This window comes from Rutidosis leptorrhynchoides, chromosome 1 (assembly GCF_046630445.1).
Source record: "Rutidosis leptorrhynchoides isolate AG116_Rl617_1_P2 chromosome 1, CSIRO_AGI_Rlap_v1, whole genome shotgun sequence".
Taxonomy (NCBI): Eukaryota; Viridiplantae; Streptophyta; class Magnoliopsida; order Asterales; family Asteraceae; genus Rutidosis; species Rutidosis leptorrhynchoides.
The window spans coordinates 106,080,619-106,106,450 of NC_092333.1; the positions used below are offsets into that span (position 1 = coordinate 106,080,619).

The 25,832-nt window shown below is 35.6% G+C and overlaps 2 protein-coding genes across 2 annotated transcripts; both read right to left on the bottom strand.

Moving 5' to 3' along the window:
* Positions 1-20,297: 20,297 nt before the first annotated feature.
* Positions 20,298-21,791, bottom strand: LOC139863829 (transcription factor bHLH148-like). Its single transcript, XM_071852430.1, has 2 exons — positions 21,673-21,791; positions 20,298-21,276 (listed from the first exon to the last, which is right to left on the bottom strand). The coding sequence occupies exon 2, from the start codon at positions 21,220-21,222 to the stop codon at positions 20,533-20,535; it is 690 nt and encodes a 229-aa protein (XP_071708531.1). The 5' UTR covers positions 21,223-21,276; positions 21,673-21,791; the 3' UTR covers positions 20,298-20,532.
* Positions 21,792-24,521: 2,730 nt separating this feature from the next.
* On the bottom strand, positions 24,522-25,256 carry LOC139887950 (uncharacterized). Its single transcript, XM_071870998.1, has one exon. It carries the CDS (start codon positions 25,254-25,256, stop codon positions 24,522-24,524), a length of 735 nt encoding a protein of 244 aa, XP_071727099.1.
* Positions 25,257-25,832: the final 576 nt, after the last annotated feature.

Below are 25,832 nucleotides of genomic sequence, written 5' to 3' on the forward strand. Positions count from 1 at the left end.
TTTGATGATACCCAGAACGTAAATCAATCTTTGAATAAACCGACGAGCCTTATAGTTGATCAAATAAGTCGTCGATTCTCGGTAGTGGGTAGCGGTTCTTGATGGTATGTTTGTTCAACTCTCGGTAATCGATACATAACCTAAATGTACCATCTTTCTTCTTGACAAACAAAACTGGAGCTCCCCACGGTGATGTGCTTGGTCGAATGAAACCACGCTCTAAAAGTTCTTGTAATTGGGAAGTTCCTTCATTTCGCTGGGTGCGAGTCTGTATGGAGCATGAGCTATTGGTGCAGCTCCCGGTATAAGGTCTATTTGAAATTCAACGGATCGGTGTGGAGGTAGTCCCGATAATTCTTTCAGAAATATATCGGGAAATTCTTTTGCGACGGGAACATCATTGATGTTCTTTTCTTTGGAATTGACTTTCTCGACGTGTGCTAGCACAGCATAGCAACCTTTTCTTATTAGTTTTTGTGCCTTCAGGTTACTAATAAGATTTAACTTCGCATTGCTCTTTTCTCCGTACACCATTAAGGGTTTTCCTTTTTCTCGTATAATGCAAATTGCATTTTTGTAACAAACGATCTCTGCTTTCACTTCTTTCAACCAGTCCATACCGATTATCACATCAAAACTCCCTAACTCTACCGGTATCAAGTCAATCTTAAATGTTTCGCTAACCAGTTTAATTTCTCGATTCCGACATATATTATCTGCTGTAATTAATTTACCGTTTGCTAATTAGAGTAAAAATTTATTATCCAAGGGCGTTGGTGAGCAACTTAGTTTAGCACAAAAATCTCTACTCATATAGCTTCTATCCGCACCCGAATCAAATAAAACATAAGCAGATTTATTGTCAATGAGAAACGTACCCATAACAAGCTCCGGGTCTTCCTGCGCTTCTGCCGTATTAATATTGAAAACTCTTCCGCGGCCCTGCCCATTAGTATTCCCCTGATTCGGGCAATTTCTACTAAAGTGGCCCGGTTTTCCACATCCAAAACAAACTATGGCGGTGTTATTTGTTCCGACATTATTTGTTCTTTTAGTTCTGTTATGCATTGGTCCGTAGATCTCGCACTTCTTCGCGCTATGATCATTTCTTTTACACCTGTTGCAAAATGTCGTGCAGACCCCCGGGTGATGCTCTTCACATCTTTGGCATGGCTGTTTTTGGTTTTTGTTGCCATTGTTGTTATTGAGATTGTTGTTGGGATTGTTATTGTTGTTGTTGTTGTTGTTATTGTTGTTGGGACGGTTATTGTAGTTTTTGTTGGGACGTTTGTTGAAGTTGTTGTTGCGATTGATGTTGCGGTTGTTGGGATAGTTATTGCGATTGTGGTTGTGATTGTTGTTGTTGTATTGGTGACTCTTGTCATTGGTTTCTTCCCACTTTCTCTTGACTTGTTTCATGTTAGCCTCTTCGGTCGACGGCTCTTTAATCCTTTCTTCGATCTGGTTCACTAATTTGTGAGCCATTCGACTTGCCTTTTGTATGGAGGCGGGCTCGTGTGAACTCACATCTTCTTGAATCCTTTCCGGTAACCCTTTTACAAATGCGTCGATCTTCTCTTCTTCGTCTTCGAACGTTCTGGGACACAATAGGCACAATTCTGTGAATCGTCATTCGTACGTGGTGATATCCAAACCTTGTGTTCGTAATCCTCTAAGCTCTACCTTGAGCTTATTGACCTCGTTTCTGGGACGATACTGCTCGTTCATCAATTGCTTGAATGCTGACCACGGTAGTGCGTAAGCTGCATCTTGTCCTACCTGTTCGAGATAGGTATTCCACCATGTTAATGCAGTACCTGTGAAGGTATACGTAGCGTACTTTACTTTGTATTTTTCAGTACATTTACTTATGGCAAACACCGATTCAACCTTCTCGGTCCACCGTTTCAATCCGATTGGACCTTCGGTTTCATCAAATTTCAAAGGTTTGCAGGCAGTGAATTCTTTGTAGGAGCATCCTACACGATTTCTTGTGGAATTAGTTCCACTACTAGAACCAGAGTTATTGTTGTTATTTTGCATTGCAGCTTGTACTGCGACTATGTTTGCAGCAAGAAAAACACGGAAGTCTTCCTCACTCATGTTCAAGTTCTGATGAGTCTTCGGTGCCATTTCCTTCAAAAATAGCCAAAAGAATTGAGTTAATCATATAGAATTTAAGAATAGTCAATAGTATTTCGTAGCATAATATGAACTTATTTATAAAAGCTTTTTCTTAATATTAGCATTTTATAATTTTAATTCGGGTAGTACCTACCCGTTAAGTTCATACTTAGTAGCTACTATACAATTCAACTACTACGCTTCTATATGAAAAACTTATTACAATAATATTTCGCGTTCGAACTTTTATACAATATTTTACAAACATACAATACCACTATTATACATATAGGATGAAATATAGCACATAATAACTTTGCTACTCGACAGCTATAAAGGCAATTCTAGTTTATACGCAAGTCGTTCAGTAAAAGAATTAAAGACACGTAATTCATAAGTCCAGAAACAAGTCATGCATTCTGGTTTTACTAAGACTATTTCCCATCCTTGGTTTTGTGGAAAATAACCGTTGTGACCATTGACCAGGCAGCATGTTGTAATTTCGTTAAAAGGACGAGGGTTACGTAATGCCCAACAGCCCCGTAACAATCTAAAAACCTTGTTTCTCACCTCAACTACTGAGTCCGTCACTTGTGGGAATGTTTTATTTAAAAGTTGCAACCCAATGTTCTTTTTCTCAATTTGATGAGAAGCGATCATTATTAACCCGTAAGCATAACATGCTTCTTTATGTTACATGTTAGAAGCTCTTTCTAAATATCAGAGTCCTATTTTGGGATATGTTGAGTCAAAGTAGGTTCGTAACCCGTAGCGTAAAATTGCATCTGGGTTTCCCGCACTAAATGCTTTAAAGAAAACTTGGCGTAACTTAAAGTCTCCTCAATGTGATATACCCCATCTTTCAAAGGAAAGCCTTTTATATATTAAGGCATGCCTGGAATGTCTTTCAAACGTTTGACAAACTAATTTTGCCGTAATTAATTGTGCCGATGAATTCTGCCTGACTTTAGACAAGATTTCATCAATCATATCTACTGGTAGGTTTTCTACAATTTTTGATTGTATATCCTTAACGTCCATTTTGTGTTTTTATACTGTAAAATAGACAAGGATTAGATTCGTAAAAGGTAATTAACAAACAATACAAGCAATTTTTACATAGAACATAAAAGTACAAGCACACTATAATACATATAATACACAACATGATTACAACCCTCTAATCTGAATCACTGGTTTCTTCTTCTTCGGACTTGGTTCGTTTTCCTAATTTTCTAGGGATATATGGTGTTCCTCTAATACGAGCCGTCGTTTTCCACAATGGTTTAGAAAAACCTGGTGGTTTAGAGGTTCCCGGGTTATTGTTACAATTTGGAAGATACGGATGTTGCCGATACATATAAAGTTCATCGGGGTTGGAATCAGGTTTCTCTATTTTTACACCTTTTCCCTTATTATTTTCTTTTGCTTTATTAAATTGGGTCGAGGTAATTTCTATAACATCATCGAAATCCTCATCGGGATCCGATTCATCGGAAAATTGGTAATCTTCCCAATATTTTACTTCTTCGGCGGAAACACCATTGACCATTATTAACTTTGGTCCGTTGGTTGAGGATTTTCTTTTATTTAATCGATTTACTGTAGGTATCAATATTTCTTCCTTCGGAACCTCTTCTTCTTCCGGTTCCTCTTCTTCCGGTTCCTCCTCTTCCGGTTCCTCTTCTTCTGATTCCTCCTCTTCCGGTTCCTCTTCGGGAATTTGTGAATCTTCCCAAAATATATTCGACTCTTCATTATTATTAGGTGAGTCGATGAGATTTGTACTAGAGGTAGACATCTATCACACAATATCAAACATGTTAAGAGATTAATATATCACATAATATTTACATGTTACAATTTGTAGTTTTCAACAAAAGTGTTAAGCAATCGTTTTTAAAGAAAACACGGTCGAAGTCTAGACTCACTAATGTATCCTAACAAACTCGATAAGACACACTAATGCAAATTTTTGGTTCTCTAATACCAACGCTCTGATACCAACTGAAATGTCCCGTTCATATTGATTATAAACGTTCCATATTAATTGATTTCGTTGCGAGGTTTTGACTTTTATATGAGACGTTTTTCAAAGACTGCATTCGATTTTAAAACAAAGCATAACCTTTAATTTATTTTTAAAGGTTTAAAAATGATAATAAAAAATATAGCGTTTTCACATGACCATTACATAATGGTTTACAATAATATTACACAATAACATATGTCTTTGAATGCAGTTTTCAAACAATATTATACAAGCATGGACTCCAAATCTTGTCCTTAATTTAGTATGCAACACCGGAAGCTCTTAACAATTACCTGAGAATAAACATGCTTAAAACGTCAACAAAAATGTTGGTGAGTTATAGGTTTAACCAATATATTTATCAATCGTAATAATAGACCACAAAATTTCATATTTTCATTTTTCATAAACATCATCCCATACATAGAGATAAAAATCATACATATGGTGAACACCTGGTAACCGACATTAACAAGATGCATATAAGAATATCCCTATCATTCTGGGACATCCATCGGACATGATATAAAAACTCGAAGTACTAAAGCATCCGCTACAACGGATGGGGTTTGTTGGGCCCAATAGATCTATCTTTAGGATTCGCGTCAATTAGTAGACTGTTTTACTAATTCTTAGGTTACCAAGCAAAAAGGGGCATATTCGGCTTCGATCATTCAACCACAGAAAGTAGTTTCATGTACTTGTATCTATTTCGTAAAACATTTATAAAGCTGCATGTATTCTCATCCCAAAAATATTAGATTTTTAAAAGTGGAACTATAACTCACTTTCACAGATTTTTACTTCGTCGGGAAGCAAGACTTGGCCACGGGTTGATTCACGAACCTATAACAAATATGTACATATATATCAAAGTATGATCAAAATATAATTACAACATTTTTTTATTACGTTTTAATGATTTGAGTGTGTTAAGTCAGCAGTCCTCGTTAGTAACCTACAACTAGTTGTTCACAGTTAGATGTACAGAAATAAAGCAATATATTTTATCTCGAATCAATCCACGACCTCGTGTATACAAGTCTCAGACTAGATCACAACTCAAAGTATATATAATATTTTGAAATCAACCTCAACCCTGTATAGCTAACTCCAACATTACTGCATATAGAGTGTCTATGGTTGTTCTGAAATATATATATATATATATATATATATATATATATATATATATATATATATATATATATATATATATATATATATATATATATATATATATATATATATATATATATATATATATATATATGATATGTCAAAACATTGTATTCGTGTCTATGGTATCCCAAGATTACATAATATATGATAAAATACATGTATAATACAATATGAGTTAGCTAGGATATGATTAATATAGATTTGTTACCAATTTTCACGTAGCTACAACAAGCAAAATTATCCAATCTTGTTTTACCCATAACATCTTCGTTTTAAATCCGGTTTGAGTGATTCAAGTTGCTATGGTTTCATATTGAACTTAAGTTTATGAATCTAAACATAAAAAGTATAATTTTATAGTCAGAAATATAGGTTACAAGTCATTTTTGTAAAGGTAGTCATTTCAGTCAAAAGAACGACGTCTAGATGACCATTTTGGAAAACATACTTCCACTTTGAGTTTAACCATGATTTTTGGATATAGTTTCATGTTCATAAGAAAAATAATTTTCCCAGAAGAACAACTTTTAAATTAAAGTTTATCATAGTTTTTAATTAACTAACCCAAAATAGCCCGCGGTGTTACTACGACGATGTATATCCGGTTTTACGGTGTTTTTCTTGTTTTCGGGTTTTAAATCATTAAGTTAGCATATCATATAGATATAAAACATGTGTTTAGTTGATTTTAAAAGTCAAGTTAGAAGGATTAACTTTTGTTTGCGAACAAGTTTAGAATTAACTAAACTATGTTCTAGTGATTACAAGTTTAAACCTTCGAATAAGGTAGTTTTATATATATGAATCGAATGATGTTATGAACATCATTACTACCTCGGGTTTTGTGGATAAACCTACTATAAATGAGAAAAATAAATCTAGCTTCAAAGGATCCTTGGATGGCTTGAAAGTTCTTGAAGTAGAATCATGACACGAAAACAAGTTCAAGTAAGATTTCCACTCGAAATAAGATTGTTAAAGTTATAGAAATTGAATCAAAGTTTGAATATGAGTATTACCTTGTATTAGAAAGATATCTTACTGTAAATAAGAAAGATTTCTTGAGGTTGGATGATCACTCAAAGTGGATTTTCAAGACTGGAAGTAAGCTAGCAAACTTGGAAGTGTTGTTGGTATGTTCTTGAGTAGTTATTTTATAACTTGGTTTATGTATGGATTTATGAACTAGATTGAGCTAGATTTTGTTGAAGATGATGAAGAACACTTAGAACAAAGGAAGAACACTTGAGAGAGAGTAATTTGATTCAAGAAAATTGAAATGAAAATGTGTTTGTGAGTACTCTAGTTCACGTGAATTAGGGGTTCCATATAGGCTCCATTAGTTTGTAATTTTGTGAGATATTTCATGCTAGATATTAAATGATGGTTCCCACATAGTTAGGTGACTCACATGGGCTGCTAAGAGCTGATAATTGGGGAGTATATACCAATAGTAAATACATTTAGAAGCTGTGTATTGCACGAGTACAAATACGAGTGCATACGAGTAGAATTGTTGATGAAAATTAATGAGGATGTAATTGTAAGAATTTTTGTTAAGTAGAAGTACTTTGATAAGTGTCTTGAAGTCTTTCAAAAGTGTATGAATACATATTAAAAAACTACATGTATATACATTTTAACTGAGTCGTTAAGTCATCGTTAGTCGTTACACGTAAGTGTTGTTTTGAAACCTTTAAGTTAACGATCTTGTTAAATGTTGTTAACCCATTGTTTATTATATCTAATGAGATATTAAATTATTACATTATCATGATATTATGATGTATTAATATATCTTAATATGATATATATACATTTAAATGTCGTTACAACGATAATCGTTACATATATGTCTCGTTTCGAAATCCTTAAGTTAGTAGTCTTGTTTTTACATATGTAGTTCATTGTTAATACACTTAATGATATTATTAATTATCATTTTTATCATGTTAAACATAGTGTTATCATATCTTAATTCAATACATATGTATTTATTTTAATTAAACGTTGTTATAACGATAATCGTTATATATATCGTTTCGAGTTTCTTTATTCAATAGTCTCATTTTTATGTATATAACTCATTGTTAAAATACCTAATGAGATACTTACTTATCATAATATCATGTTAACTATATATATATATATATATATATATATGTATATATATATATATATGCATATATATATATATATATATATATGTATATATATATATATGTATATATATATATGTGTATATATATATATGTATATATATATATGTATATATATATATATATATATATATATATATATATATATATATATATATATATATATATGTCATCATATATTTGTTCCAAGTTTTAACGTTCGTGAATCGCCGGTCAATCTTGGGTGGTCAATTGTCTACATGAAACTCATTTCAATTAATCAAGTTCTAACAAGTTTGATTGCTTAACATGTTGAAAACACTTAATCATGTAAATATCAACTTCATTTAATATATATAATCATGGAAAAGTTCGGGTCACTACATGTGCACCTCGCCAAAGGTGGTCAACCAAAATGCACAACCGTGCCAATTGAACTTATACACAAGTCCATCAAATCCACCTATATGTGAAGTGAGCTCTATAGCCGAGGATCACTTCACCCAACCCGCACCCATCATATACATACATATGCACATAGTATATTAACATATATATATATATGTCATCATATATTTGTTCCAAGTATATATATATACATATATATATATATATATATATATATATATATATATATATATATATATATATATATATATATATATATATATATATATCATCATATATTTGTTCCAAGTTTTAACGTTCGTGAATTGCCGGTCAATCTTGGGTGGTCAATTGTCTACATGAAACTCATTTCAATTAATCAAGTTCTAACAAGTTTGATTGCTTAACATGTTGAAAACACTTAATCATGTAAATATCAACTTCATTTAATATATATAATCATGGAAAAGTTCGGGTCACTACATGTGCACCTCGCCAAAGGTGGTCAACCAAAATGCACAACCGTGCCAATTGAACTTATACACAAATCCATCAAATCCACCTATATGTGAAGTGAGCTCTATAGCCGAGGATCACTTCACCCAACCCGCACCCATCATATACATACATATGCACATAGTATATTAACACTCACATTGAAGTCTTGATGGATGCAATATCACAAATCCGAAATCGCCAATGGAAAGTACCTATTCCATTCATCACATAACAAACAACACAATTAGGGTGGATTACAAACCAACCCAAATTGATACTTAGCGCAATTTCGACCCAATTGCACTTTCAAACACAATCCATGCCCAAACTTACCAATAATCACACTCTAGAGTGATAAGGGTTCCAATAACGCCAATCAAACCCAAACATAAGTGTTAAACACCAATCATTCCCAATTTGACACCTAAACCCTAATTTTGACCCATTTCAAAATTAGTCAACCCAAATACACCCAAATGGGTTCCAACACTTCTATAATCACTAACACTAGTGATTATACACCACTTACAAGCCTTAAACATGGTTAAATCATCAACCAACCCAAAACCCGCCAAGTATCAAATATAACTAGTTTCCATAAACCCACTTCATCATCTAAATGAGTTTTACAACTAACAAGCTCAAAACCCTAATATTGAATCTCAAATCAAACAATGAAACTCGGAGTTAGAACTTACCAATACCAACAAAATGATGCCGTTGATGAGTAGAATAACTTTAACACTTGAGACTTGACCCGAATCAAACTCCTTCTTCTCCAAATGGAGCGCTCTCTCTCTCTAAACTCTCTTCCTCTCTCCAGGGTTTGAAGATGAGAGTGTTTGTGTGTGAAAATGAAGATAAGATTGACCCATGAGTCAGTCTTATCGTTCCAAAACCGTCCATAGGTAAAATTATCAAACTACCCCTTTTTAAATTACAAAATAAAAAGTATGCTGAATCAGGGGTGTGCGCACCGCGCACACTATAATACGCGCCCCGTGCACTTTGGCGTAGTAGACAAGTTTGTTCCCCTCGTTCTTAGCTACGCGACGATACTAGTGGTAAGCTCTAACTTCGAATTTCGTTTTTATGTTCATCATTCAAATTTGGGGCTTTTGATTGTATGATTCATAGATGGAACCCATTTAGTTGTTAATTGAAGATTAACACCAAGATTCGGGCAGGTTTTGGGTTAGTTAATGATTTAACCATGTTTAAGACTTGAGAATGGTGTATAATCACTAGTATTAGTGATTATTGATGTATTGGAGACCTTTAGGGTTCTTGTGGTTGACTAATTTTGACTAGAGTCAAAGTTAGGATTTGTTGATGATTATGACCCGAATATTGATTCGATGAGGTTTATAAACTTAAAATGGATTAAGTTGATGTATAAAACCGAGTTAAACATGTGTTGGTGTCAAAACTTGTAAATGGTGAGATTTTGACTTTATGAGTCAAAATTAGGGTTTATGGGCGATTTTGAGAACGATAAGTGTTTAACACTTGTGTTTGAGTTTAATTGGCATGTTAGGACCATTTTCACTTGCGTTAGTGAATGTTGGTTAGTTTGGGCGCGGTTTGTGCTTGAAAGTGCATTTGGGTCGAAATTGCACTAAGTGTCAAATTGGGTTGGTTTGTAAATCCATCCTAATTGTGTTGTGGTATTTATGATAATGGATTAGGTACTTTCCATTGACGAGTTGCGGATTATTCGGTGGCATTCATCAAGGCGACAAGGTGAGTGTTAATATCCTATGTACATATGTATGTGTAGGATGGGTGCGGGTCGGGTGAAGTGGTTCTCGGTTATAGAGCTCACTTCACATATAGGTGGATTTAATGGAATTTTGTATGAGTCCAATTGGCACGGTTGTGCGTTTTGGTTGACCTCCTTTTGGCGAGGTGTACACTTGTGTGTACGTTATCACATGTATTGTGATATGGATTTGGATAACCTCGATGTGGTGGATTTTATAATCCTGTGACCGTGGGTTTTGTTATTGGAGAAGTGAATCGCGTGTAGTTCGGATTCACGATGACTCGTGTAGTTCGATCATCTTATTGAGGTAGTAATCTAGTGTGGTTTCGGATTACTAAGGCTCGTGTAGTTCGGCCAACCTCGATGTTGTCTTGTTGAATATAGTAATCTCATGTGGTTTCGGATTACTAAGGCTCGTGTAGTTCGGCCAATCTTCATTGTGGTGTTTGGTATTCGGTAATGGGTTAAGTGGTTAACCTTATTCGTTTATATATTGTTATATATATGGTATTCGGTAATGGGTTAAGTGGTTAACCTTATTCGTTTATATATTGTTATATATATATATATATATATATATATATATATATATATATATACACATATATGCATATACATATATACACACACACATATATATATATATATATATATATATATATATATATATATATATATTATTGTATTGTCGTGATGTAGCTAACCCTCTGGGTGTAGCTTCTTGGCGTTGTACACATCTTCGTTGGTGAACTTATGTTTGTTGATGCATTTTTAGCTTGTTGCTTAGTGATCGTACGGTATGCTTAGATTAGCTTGCCTTTATGCTTGGATGCTCCGGTATGCGGTATTTGTTTATTTATGTGGCGTGTCCATTTTATGCATATATATGTATGTAGTATATTTTCACTCACTAAGCGTTTTTCACTCACTAAGCGTTAGCTTACCCTCTCGTTGTTTACATTTTTATAGATTGCATGGAGACGATGGATCGGGTAAGCGTGGGGACTAGTGGACTTGCGTAGTTTGCTTTAGAGGATGTGCTTTTGGATCGATTAGGATTGGATAGCGTATCCCCAATCACCATGCTCGGTCTTTATTTTGTATTAAAAGTCTTGTGGTCGAAAACTTGTATTTGGTACTTTAAGGGGTAATTTGGGCATATGTGGGCTCGGTGTCGTAAAACCCTTTTTATTAATGGAACGTGTTAGTTTTACATATTTGAACATGTGGTTAAAAACGTTTTGTCTAATTTCATCGGGAAGTGGCCAAACATTTTCGCGTATTTAACCTTTTGGGACAGCAGCCTGTCCAGGCCATTTTGCGCGCCGCGCGAAGGCCTGGCGTGCCGCGCCATCAACTGATCAATGAATTTTTTTTTTATTTTGGTATTTTAAGCGGGTTGTTCGTGGTTTGGTTTGGGTTGTTACAAGTGGTATCAGAGCATGGTCTAAGGGATTTAGGTGACTTGAGATAGGTGCCTAGACTTAGACTTTAGTGTGTGCTTAATTTGTTGCGGGACTTGTAGGATTACGGGTTGGAATGGGTTATAGTTAGTGCCTTGTTTGTAGGTAGACTAACGTTTGTATTAGTAATGCGGATATTATTAATATGTTATTGTGTTGTGATGATAATTCTCGCGTGTGCTTATATCGCGTAGAATTTTGTTTGTGTTTGTTTATATCATCGAGCGAGGCGGTTGTTGTACTAACGAGTGGATACGGCGTGTGTGCATAATAAGGACTTGCAAACCTTATTACGAGTGTAAATCGTGTCTAACAAGTGATGTACGACGAGTGTTTAGCAAGATGGGGCGTTGTGGAGTGTGTGTTTTATACGTTCGTGATCTAATCGCTTTGCATTCCTTAAAATGGCGACAGGAAATGGGATCGAGATGAACGACGTGGATTTTAACGCTAGAGTTGCGGCCGCCGTTGTGGACCAAGTGGGTGCGTTACAAGAAGAAATGGATAGGAAGTATTCCGAATTTCGGGGTAGTAGTGGAATGGAGCGTTGTCTTAAGAGCTTCATGAGGACTAAACCCCCAATGTATGACGGGAAACCGGATCCTTTGGTAAGCACAACTTGGATCTCGGATGTCGAAGGGTGTTTTCGTACTATGGAATGCCCTCTCGAGAAGAGGACAAGACTCGCTACTAGTTTGTTGCGGGGTAGGGCGAAGGATTGGTTGGATGGTAAGATTGATCTTGTCGGTGGTGAACCGTTTATGGCATTATCATGGGACGAGTTTAAGAAGGAATTCTTCGAGGAGTTTCGAACTTCAGTCGATTTGTCGGAAATGCGTAATGAGTTGCGAAATTTGCAACAGGGTTCTATGGATTTGAATACTCTCAAGACGACCTTTATGGCGAAGGCTCGTTTTTGCCCGGAGTATTTGGGGAATGATCATTTGTTGATGCAAGATTTCTATCGGACTTTGAATGATGACTTGAAGAATAAAATTAGCCGGGGTCAAGAGAAATCGTTTGCGAAGTTATTCGCCTTGGCTAGAGGTTTCGAGTCGTATTCACGATCCAAGAAGAGTGAACCTGCAAGTGAGAGAAGGGTTGTTTCGTATGATGCTCCGAGTAAGAGGACTAAGGGTCCGAGTGTGAGCACGGGTGGTACACGGACGGGTATATCGGATTCTAGTGCGTCTAGATGTTACAATAGTGGCATGAGGGGTCACAAGTCTTGGGAATGTTTGGTACCAAAGGGTGATGGCATGGTGTGTTTCAATTGTCAAGAGGAAGGACATCGTAAGTCGGAATGTCCCAATTTAGCGGGGGCGGGTGCGGCAAGGAGACGTTAAGGTACGTTTCATTTTATTAAATATGTCCTATGATTATTTATTAAGTGCCGTTTGAATTTGAGTTGATTAAATACCTTGTGTTGTGCATATTGTTGTTATGGGTGACGTTCCTAATGGAAGTACCCTATGGTGACATTGATTGTCGGGTGAACGGTGTAAGACTTGGTGCAACCAAGCATTCCTTAGTATTTGGGAAATGTTTCTACCAAACCATGGAAATGGGTTTTGGTGTTTGATTGTTAAGCGCGTGTTCGCTTTCGTGTTGAAGTTGATGAACCATGAGGTTCGTCGGGTGGATTGGAACCCGAAAGAGATCGAGTGTTTGATCTCGATGTATATTGGTAAAGGAGTCTACGTGACGCGACATTAGGTGCCTCTTTTATACCTACTAGCGTGGTGTTCGACTCCGATTGTGTTGCAGTTACATCGTGCTTAGGGTACCGAAGTGAAACCCTTAGGTGCATGAGTGACTGGGTGAAATTTGACAAACCAAAGCAATTGGATGATTGCGAGGGTATGGTTTGTGTAATTTGCGGTACACTTTTCGTTCGAAGTGTTTAAGGATAGGTTAAGATCCTTGGTATGCTCAAGGTTGGAGCAAGATATGGTGATGGGTCGTGTGAACCCAATTGTTGGTAAAGTCTACCTTTGGTAGCATTGTACAGTTATATGAGTTGTGGATATGGAACGTAGTTCCAAGTGGGGGAGTTACACTCCCGCACGAGGATGCCTTAGGGTGAGATTTCGGATGACGTTTTTAGTAGATTCGAAAATTGTGTTGGGACCTAGTTTTGGTCGGTTTGTGGTAGAGTACAATTTCGGTTAAATTGTACTTATGATATTGGATTTGAATTATCACCGAGGTGGTAATGCGGTAAATCTCGTTGAGAGATAATGGACGTGGTTGACGAGCAAGGTGAAATCCCTCGGTTCAGGGATGTGCGTGATAGATTCTCTTTTAGAGAATTATTGTTTTGTGCCTATGTTTGATATAGGTGGTTCTTGCTCGATTGTATGGATGGCTAGTGGTATCCGTTAGGGTTCACTATAGTGTAGCAGAGAGCGATGTTGCACTACTCGTTGTTCGAGGCCAAAAGTGCGTATGTGATTGATGAAGCATGACCTTCGGGGTCCGCTGACTTCATTATCGGATTACTGATTGGTGGAGCATGACCTTCGGGGTCCGCTGACTTCATCATGAGGGTAGTGTTATAGTGGTGGAGCATGACCTTCGGGGTCCGCTGACTTCATCATGGGAGTACACGATTGGTGGAGCATGACCTTCGGGGTCCGCTGACTTCATCATGGGCGTAGTGTTATATCGGTGAAGCATGGCTTTCGGGGTCCGCTGACTTCATCCGGTGTTGAGATTGGTGAAGCATGACCTTTAGGGTCCGCTGACTTCATCATGGTAGTGGATCGCGTGTGGTTTCGGATTCACGATGACGCGTGTGGTTTCGATCATCTTATTGTGGAAGTGAATCTCGTGTAGTTCGGATTCACAAATGACTCGTGTGGTTTCGGTCATTGTATTGAGGAGTGAGTCTCGTGTAGTTCGGATTCACAAATGACTCGTGTAGTTCGGTCATTCCTCTGGGATAGTGACTCTCGTGTAGTTCGGATTCACTAAGGCTCGTGTAGTTCGGCCAATCCCGATTGTTGTTGAGGTGAAGGTAGTGAGTCGCGTGTGGTTTCGGATTCACTAAGGCGCGTGTTGTTTTCGGCCAGCCTTCGTGTTGTGTGATCTGTCGGTTGTTTTATACACCGATGGTGGGGTCGTAAGGACCATGTGTGATCTATCGGTTGTTTTATACACCGATGGTGGGGTCATGAGGGCCATGATGTTTGATCTATTGGGTGGTTTATACGTCAATGGTGGGGTCGTGAGGACCATGTTATAGGATTAGTGATACGATAGCCGTGTTTCGCTCACATGTTGGTTACGAGTGTGACGATAGTCGATTTCGTACACCTTGGGATTTGCGTTTCCATAGTCGTTTTGGGCGCTATCGGTTCTAGCCGTTGGATTATGGTGTTACGGTAGTTGCATATGGGTCGTATTGCGTACTACAAGGGATGTTTAGTGGTAAGTGTTAACCGTAAGGATTTACTTCTTCTCAGTCTTCGTCGGTTTAGATGGTAGACCTTAAGTTGGTATGTGGTTACTTTAGCATTGTACTTGGTAATGGTATGCTAATGTTGATATCTCGGTTAGAGATTGGATGACTTTTCCCGATGCGAGGGAATGAGCAGGGTTTTAGTGCTCGGATTTGTAGACTTGATAAATAGCGGGTGACGATTTAGTTGTTAAAAGTGATTCATGGGAAAGAATTGTCTAGGAAAGTTCGGATTGGGTTATGATTAAGGACCGTTGAGTGGGTCTGGATTGGTTAAGTGGTGAAGATCACGAGGACGTGATCGATTTTAAGTGGGGGAGAGTTGTAAGACCTGGATTCTGATTCAGCCCAGTCGCGCGCCGCGCGGGGTTATGGCGCGCCGCGCCATATGTCACTGGCAGACCCCTTTTGCTATTTTAGAGTTTTTAAAAGGGCATTTTGGTCTTTTCACATTTGAGCCAGATTTGTGGACTTAACCTCATCCACCCATTTCATTTATTCATTTCTTTTTCCTTTTCTTTTCATTTTCTCTCTAAAACTCAAACACCCCATTTGATTCTAAGGGATTTTTGGAAAGGAAGAAGCGGGTTTTGATCTTTGGCGTAGTAGACAAGTTTGTTCCCCTCGTTCTTAGCAACGCGGCGATACTAGTGGTAAGCTCTAACTCCGAATTTCGTTTTTGTGTTCATCATTCAAATTTGGGGCTTTTGATTGTATGATTCATAGATGGAACCCATTTAGTTGTTAATTGAAGATTAACACCAAGATTCGGGCGGGTTTTGGGTTGGTTAATGATTTAACCATGTTTAAGACTTGTGAATAGTGTATAATCACTAGTATTAGTGATTATTGATGTATTGGAGACCTTTAGGGTTCTTGTGGTTGACTAATTTTGACTAGAGTCAAAGTTAGGGTTTGTTGATGATTATGACCCGAATATTGATTCGATGAGGTTTATAAACTTAAAATGGATTAAGTTGATGTACAAAACCGAGTTAAACATGTGTTGGTGTCAAAACTTGTAAATGGTGAGATTTTGACTTTTTGAGTCAAAACTAGGGTTTATGGGCGATTTTGAGAACGATAAGTGTTTAACACTTTTGTTTGGGTTTAATTGGCATGTTAGGACCATTTTCACTTGCGTTAGTGAATGTTGGTTAGTTTGGGCGCGGTTTGTGCTTGAAAGTGCATTTGGGTCGAAATTGCACTAAGTGTCGAATTGGGTTGGTTTGTAAATCCATCCTAATTGTGTTGTGGTATTTATGATAATGGATTAGGTACTTTCCATTGACGAGTTAAGGATTATTCGGTGGCATTCATCAAGGCGACAAGGTGAGTGTTAATATCCTATGTACATATGTATGTGTAGGATGGGTGCGGGTCGGGTGAAGTGGTTCTCGGTTATAGAGCTCACTTCACATATAGGTGGATTTGATGGACTTTTGTATGAGTCCAATTGGCACGGTTGTGCGTTTTGGTTGACCTCCTTTTGGCGAGGTGTACACTTGTGTGTACGTTATCACATGTATTGTGATATGGATTTGGATAACCCCGATGTGGTGGATTTTATAATCCCGTGACCGTGGGTTTTGTTATTGGAGAAGTGAATCGCGTGTAGTTCGGATTCACGATGACTCGTGTAGTTCGGTCATCTTATTGAGGTAGTAATCTCGTGTGGTTTCGGATTACTAAGGCTCGTGTAGTTCGGCCAACCTCGATGTTGTCTTGTTGAAGATAGTAATCTCGTGTGGTTTCGGATTACTAAGGCTCGTGTAGTTCGGCCAATCTTCATTGTGGTGTTTGGTATTCGGTAATGGGTTAAGGGGTTAACCTTATTCGTTTATATATTGTTATATATATATATATATATATATATATATATATATATATATATATATATATATATATATATATTGTTGTATTGTCGTGATGTAGCTAACCCTCCGGGTGTAGCTTCTTGGCGTTGTTCACATCGTCGTTGGTGAACTTATGTTTGTTGATGCATTTTTAGCTTGTTGCTTAGTGATCGTACGGTATGCTTAGATTAGCTTGCCTTTATGCTTGGATGCTCCGGTATGCGGTATTTGTTTATTTATGTGGCGTGTCCATTTTATGCATATATATGTATGTAGTATATTTTCACTCACTAAGCGTTAGCTTACCCTCTCGGTGTTTACATTTTTATAGATTGCATGGAGACGATGGATCGGGTAAGCGTGGGGACTAGTGGACTTGCGTAGTTTTCTTTAGAGGATGTGCTTTTGGATCGATTAGGATTGGATAGCGTATCTCCAATCACCATGCTCGGTCTTTTTTTGTATTAAAAGTCTTGTGGTCGAAAACTTGTATTTGGTACTTTAAGGGGTAATTTGGGCATATGTGGGCCCGGTGTCGTAAAACCCTTTTTATTAATGGAACGTGTTAGTTTTACATATTTGAACATGTGGTTAAAAGCGTTTTGTCTAATTTCATCGGGAAGTGGCCAAACATTTTCGCGTATTTAACTTTTTGGGACAGCAGCCTGTCCAGGCCATTTTGCGCGCCGCGCGAAGGCCTGGCGCGCCGCGCCATCAACTGATCAATGAATTTTTTTTTTATTTTGGTATTTTAAGCGGGTTGTTCATGGTTTGGTTTGGGTTGTTACAGGAAGCCATCGTGATTTGACCGGATGCTATGCTCATCATTTACAACTATTTCATAGCAAGTTGAAAATGTTAAATTTGATGATCCAAGTATCTAGTAACTAAAACAAACGTAAATTAGGTAAGCAAATAATCAAAGTGACACCTGATATGTTCTCTAAGGCATGGAATATGAAAAATCCATGATAAAAATGACTTGTTCTTGTTATGTTCAGCTCCTTCACATAAAACATTACATATATGACAAATTTTTAGGCATATTTTTGTGAATATCCAATGAGACAAAAGTGAAACATATGCTTAGATGTGTCTTTGTCTATTACTTAGCCACTAGCCAGGTGGTGATTGTGGTAGTGATATATGGTTTAATTTTGTGAGAGTGACCCCAGTAATTAAGGGCAAAAGAACCCATAATAAGGCCACACACATTATTTTTAAGGGGCACATGATGCCCACACAACCGTACACCTTGGCCTCTCAATGCATTGTGGGGTTCATCAACAACCCACGTGAGCTTTATACTCCAAATATCTAGGCCCATATGAATTGTCTGTGTGAAATCAAAATTATCCAATTTTTTTTTTTTTTTACTATAAAAGCACCGGATAAAATGACTGTAAGTTGATATGTATGCATGTCATGTTACTAGTAGTTTAGGTAGAAACTACTCCGTAATTAAGTGTTAATGTCCTATGTATACATAATTAATGACACAAGATGAACAAATAAGATTGGATGATTGATGTATCATGAAATAAAAAAGTGTTATTTTTTATTAGAACGACAAAAACACGCTCATTTACAAAATAGTTCACTACAAAACTCGAATTTAAAATATCATAGTTGAGTTACTAGATATTTACTATTTACTAAACATAATTAAGTAGTTTATGTGTACAACTAAAGCTAACATATATGGGGTCATATATATTACTAGCTTTTTATATAGAAATAAAAAATCCATTGAAAAAACAAAAAGAAAAAAAGGAAGAAAACTGATAAATATTTTTAGAAACAGTAAAGATGAGAAGAAAGAAAAGATGCAGATGGTAATAAAAGGTCCATGAATACCACTACCCATATCTCTGACTAAGGAAACTTGGATTCATAGTCTCACAGACCATACATAAATGCTTCACGATCTATATTTTGCTACGAAACACCATCTGCACTCCTAACTACCATCCAAGAAACAAAACAAAACAAATTTTATTAACAAATCCATTTGCCTTTGTAAAAATTTACAAATCCATTTTCCTTTCGAAAATATTTTTAAATCCATTTATATCTCCTATCTTTATAATCAATCCTTCTATAATATCAGTGTATATACATGGCTGGAATCCAAGGGCGGATGTACCATAGTGTAGCACAAGCTACCACTGAAATACACAATGAAGTGAAATTTTTTTTTGACTTTTTTTGGATAGTGTAAACTTTTTTGAGTTTTTAACTAGTGACACCCGTGACTACGGTTCCTAGATCCGACAGTGCTGGAATCTAAAGATGTAATCTTTTTCATTTTCATTCATGTCCATATGAAAATGAAAAATGAAATTGAAATTAAAATGCAACAAACACACTAATAAACTTAATTAGTATTGTCGGGTTACACTAGTTAATTTGATGAATAACATGGATGACGACTAAGGAAGTCGAAGAATATTCCTACTCGGATTCGCAATCTTAGTAGACTCTTTTGAGTATTTGTGATTTTAGATTGGCGTTAGACGCGTTTGAGAGATTTACTTAGCCTTGATACATCTTGTTGCATGGAATTTATATGGAATTTATAGTAATCTAAATCTAATTGAGATATGGATATTTTGGATGTGATTTTTGAGGATTTTTTGTTTGGAGTTTTTTCAAAAAAAAATCTAATAACGAATCTAAAATCAAGTGTAACAGATATAAAAAGAAATTCAAAGCTAACTTAACAAGAAGCAAAAACTACATAGCCTAAATTACCGGTCTAGCCAACAGGGCAAAAAACTACACAACCTAAAGAATATCCGGGTGTTTTTTTTTTTTGAAATTTTAAGCTAAGTTGTCTAGTTTCGTTAAATTGCTTACATTTTTCTAGTCTTATATAACTGAATTTTTTTAATGATAACTCTAACGCTCGTCAATATGTACATAGAAATTATTTATTATTTTTAAAATGTCTTATATAACTGGATTTTTTTAATGATAACTCTAACGCTCGTCAATATGTACATAGCAATTATTTATTATTTTTAAAATGGTACTCCGTAACTAACAAGTTATGCGATACTTTAAAGCATGTTAACGACACTTTTGAAGTTGTAGAAAAATCCTATTCTATTTATATCATAATACTCTTACTAGGTAATAAAAAATATGAGATTTAATCTTCACTTAAAAGTATATATAATTAACATAATGAACAGATCGTGTAGAAGTGTAGACGTAACTTATGATACTCATTATACGCATGATTACTTTTGTATTTGTAGAATTTATAAACCAACAACAATCAAATACTTGCCAACAATTCAACAACGTTAAAATCAAAGCCTTTTCCAATACACATAATCATCCGATGCCATTTAATTTATTCATGTAACACTTCAAAAAAGTGATTTGTTGTTGTAAATAACATCTATCTATAGTCTATAATATTCCATAAGTAGTTTTTAACAAGTTCAATTATATACAAAACATTAACAATTTTAAAATAAAATAACAAATGAAAGAAGAGAATGTATTTGAACAGTGACGTACTCAGACGGTAAAAAGTTAAAAAGTAAAAAAAAAAAATTAAAATAAGATAAACAAAAGACACATCATTCAAACGCAAGAGTGACTGTATCAATATCATAAGTTCGGTGATGGCCGGCTAAAACTCAGCTGACTTAAATTCCCGGCAGCGGTGCCGGATATAGAACTAGAACCACCGGATAAAAGCTCAACAAGAGCAGCCATAGCTTTAACCTGCATCTCAAGAGCAGGTATATAATCACTTGCTTCTTCTAATACAACCGGTAACGGCTGTTTCCGGCAACCGGGAACTAAACCGCCTAAAACACGTGCTTTCCGTTGAACCGCCGGTAAATTCTTCGTTTTCAACCTCAATACACTAACTCTAGGTTTTTTCAACCGGCTGTTACCGGTTGCCGTTGCAATCACACCTCTCTGTCTTCTGTTACGCTTCATAAATTTCAATTTCAATTTATTCGTTAAAATCGCCCGGCTCCACCGCGTACGGCCTTTTGCTGTTACCGCAAGTACTCTGTCCGCCACGTCACGTACCGCGCGTCGAGATTTCACTCCGGTGCCTGTACGGACGTGACGAAGAGCTTGTAGTAACTTTGAACTGTAAATTTGTTGTTGAACTTCCGATTTCCATGGCGCGATTTGATGATCATTTTGATTATTGATTTGATCTCTATTCGAATTAGTACAATGCTTTTGAAGTTTCTTCCGTTTTCGTCGTTTTGATGAATCACGTGATGTATCACGTGGATTGCTTGTTACCGGATTCGGTATCAACGTTGACGACGCCATTAACAGAAATCGGTTACCTAATTTGTTATAATCAGATCGGATATCAATCAATTCCTGTATATTCAAATTAAATCATGTCAGAAACACGAATAATCAATCATTCGAATCATCAGCGAACATATAGATTCCTACCGCTTTATATGTATATATTTGTATATACGTATATAACATTAATCAATCAATTCACCTCTTATATATATCTCAAATATCTACCTCTAATATATCTATCTATAACTATACGCCTGTCAGTTAAGAACAACTCTTATATACATATAAATTGATATAATCAACATGTAGAATTTAATTATGTATGTAGAAGACGGAAATAATCAATTAATATCGGAAAATTGAATGGAACATCTTCAGATCCTAGCAAATCAAATTCAAAATTAAAAGACATGCACACAGAGGAATTGAGAAATTAAAAATAGAATTTGAAGAGAATATTACCTGGAATTGAAATTGAGTAGTGAAATGAATGGATTTAAGAATGAATTATACAGATGGAAGAAAGAGAGAGATACAAAGAGAAGGGGTTGTGGGATATAAAGGAAGCGGGTGAGTAGGATTTTCACATGGGAGCATGCCTTGGCCAGTTCTTTTAAAATCTAATTTTCATTTTTATTTTCATTTTCATTTTCATTTTCATTTTCATTTTTATTTGTATATTCAATATTCAATATTCAATTTATTTTATTGTTATTATTATTTTAAAATCTAATAATTGGCATGGAATATCGGGCGAAAACCCGAACCATATTACAGGGATCCGAACCTTAAACCATCTCAAGAGGCAGGGAGTCGAACCTAGTTCCTGAATATGGTCGGTAAAACCTCTCATGAGGCAACTCAGTTTATCGGAATAAATTCTACGAGTATTTGTAAGGAAAGGGGATTCGACTTCTTGAGATCTTTCCCCCAACACCTATGCATTGAGGTGAAACAATTTTATTATTTTATTTATTTATTTATTTATTTTTTTATACAAATGTTCAATTCAATTCAATTATACTCCTCCCACGTTCGTTGCTTTACGTAATGGGTCCCGTTTTCTTTTGTTTTTTATTGGTAGTGCTGGTATGGACCCCATTGACTATTAGGTTTGCCTAAACCTCATGTGGCTTCCTTTGATACCCCGCCAAAACGACCATTATCTTTATCGTTATACAATTATTATACAAACACACAATTATTGATAATTGTTTGTAAAACAAGCTCGATGAGTTTGGATAGTTTTGTGTAAAAGTTGAAATTCGAATAGTGTAGATCGGTTTTTTTAGATAAATTTAAGATTTGATTTAAGCAATGAGAGTATTTTGTTGTAAGATGTTTAAATGTTTTTGAATACTATGTGTATTTTAAAAAATTTCACATAAATAGAAGGAATGGAGACAATTCAAAGGGTAATATGGTGTTTAGAGGGATGTGGAAAAATATAACTGAATTAACAGACACACATGAAAACATTTTTATTTTCTTGACGCAAATGCTGAACTCCGTTATATATTACGGTAAATAATATTGGTTCATATCAATTCATAAATCATCACTCGATGTCTTAAAATCTTGGTTTAGTAAAATTATAGATAACGCTAAACGTTTAAATTCATCAACATTGCACTAAACTTGGCGCAGAACAGAAATCCGATCTGATCCGTTAGTCATGTAGTACAAGTGTACCATATTCGTAGTATGATCTCCAATAAGTAATACACAAAATTTGCATGTGAAACATGTTTGTTTTGAAAAAAAGCGAAAATTATTTGATAATAGTATGAACTTGTAAACTACCTTATATGCCCGATATACCCGATATAGAGTAACACATGTAACTAAAACACACTTTTATATATTTTTAGGGTAAATTATGTCGATAATTCTTGTGCTTTACATGATATTACATCAAGTGTCTTTATCTCTTGTAAATTACACCGATTGTCCCCGATTGATTTGGTTGTACACGTTGATCGTCCCTGTGATTTTTATGAAATTAAACAAATCATCACTTTCTTTTAAAAATTAAACTGGTCATTATTGAGTTATTTAAGAGTGTACTTTGATGATCAATGACTAATTCAAAATGTATTTTAATAAGAGGGACGATCAACAAACGTTTTAAGTAAACCAGAGACCATCAACGTACAATTGTAGCAGTGTTGCAAAAAACGGTCGTCACAACGGATGTTTCAATGAATTTGCTAGTGTACTGTCGCAACGGAACTAAACACGGGTAAAAACGTCAACGGTTAAACAACAGTTAACAATGGTAAAAAAAACTGTCAACAACGGTGTTAAAATGGTCAACAACGGTAAAAGTCGGCCGAGATGGAGTCAAGACGGATGTTAACTAAGGTTGACTTTTTTATATAATTCAAACATAAACGTTTCAAGCTGAAGGTAAAATGTATATATATATATATATATATATATATATATATATATATATATATATATATATATATATATATATAAATTTTTTTTTTTTTTTTTTTTTTTGTAAACAAGGAAACCCTCCTATGTACATTTTTTTGGGTAAAATGTATATTTAAAGTATTGAACATGTTTGAAATACTCTTTCTTAAATGTTTATGTTTAAAATATTTATTTTTGAAATATTATGTGCAATGTATTTGTTTTGAATTTGAAATTTTTATGTTTGAAATATATATAAAAAATCAATGTTAGTTAACATTCGTCTCGAAGCCGTCTTGATCGTTGCAACGCTCCAGGGTTCTGACTGTCTCGTCCCTTCTCTTATCTATTTTGAGATTGATTTTTAGGTAAGCCGTAGAGGTTCAATATAATTTTCAAAAGATAAAGATGATGATATAATTTTTTGAAAATCGATCAATATAACTGTTAAAAGATAAAAACATTTGATTAGGATAGTCGTTGTAATTCCCTCTATTATTTATTACCCCATAATAATTCAATATACGTAAATTGAATATCGAGAGACCAAATTGATGGTCACATGGATATTAGTTTATATATTAACCCAATCAATTGTAGCAATAGCTGTGGATCTCGATGATATCATATGAGACACAAAAGATGGGGGCTTCGGTCTCATCGCGTTCTTCTAACCTGTGAAAATGTAAATATTCTCATTCTGTTTTAAAATTACCATCTCACTTCTAATTTTGAAGTCTTTTCTTTTTTTCTTTTTTAAAAAGCAAATTATATTGATAACACGAATAATACAACGAATGTTACATCGGGGTTAGTACTATCCCCTTTCACGAATGAAACAGAAATTCTCAATGTGGTGCAAAGGTCGCACCCAAAGAGAACGAGAACTAAACTAGATCAAGATAAACAGAGGGATTGGTTAACCATACAAGCCAATCTAATGTTCTTCCTTTGAGTCGATGTGAAATCCATTCAAAAGACTTAACTTTGATTTCGTTGAAGGAAACCGGAACACCCCAACCTTTATTTTGAAAGACCGTCATGTTGCGATTCCTCCATATCGTATAAACACACACCCATTGGACGGCTTGCCACACCTTAAAACCACACGAAGCCGGAGTACCATCATGTGTTTTGCCACTACACAGCTCGTTGAAACAAGGATTAATCCCATCTAGCTTCCACCACCGATAAACCCGTGCCCAAACCTCCGCAGCATATTTATATTGCAAGAAAGTGTGCTCCACCGAATCGATATTATCGTCACAAATGGGGCACCTAACACTATTAAGATCACTGCTGCTTTTATCTAACTCGACTCGAACGGGTAGCCTTTTCTTTAAAAGACGCCACACTAATATCTCAATTTTTTTAGGAACCAAATTATTTCTCAACGTTTCAGGGGAAGCCAAACCCGCGGACTGTAGCAGCTTTTTATCAATCAGTGACGCAAGCTTCTTAACATTGAATTGTCCATTTGAAGCAAGCTCCCAACTCCACCTGTCCGATGTACTATTGCTGTGATGAAACCCTGCAGCAGCCGCTGAAATAATACTGATCAAGGATTGCAGCTCACCGTTGTTACGACCCAAAAGTTCTCTAGCCCAGGCCCACAAAAACATCAGCTCATTCGTTCGGATACCCGAGACCCTGTCTTTAATTGTCGCGTTCAGTATAGTCTCCAGCCTGAATAATCTTGGAAATAAGTTGCATAACTTGTCAGTCCCGCTGTAGTGACCCGAACTTTTCCATGTTATTATATATTAAATGAAATTGTTATTTACATGATTAAGTGTTTCCAACATGTTAAGCAATCAACCTTGTTAAGACTTGATTAATTGAAATAGGTTTCATATAGTCAATTGACCACCCCCAAGTTGACCGGTGATTCACGAACGTTTAAACTTGTAAAAACTATATGATGACATATATATGATTATATATATAGTTAACATGATATTATGATAAGTAAGTATCTCATTAGGTATTTTAACAATGAGTTATATACATAAAATTGAGTTTATTGAATTAAGAAACTCGAAACGATATATATAACGATTATCGTTATAACAACGTCTTACTAAATACATATGAATCATATTAAGATATTGATACACTATGTTTAATCATGATAAATGATAAGTAAACATGTCATTAAGTGTATTAACAATGAACTACATATGTAAAAACAAGACTAC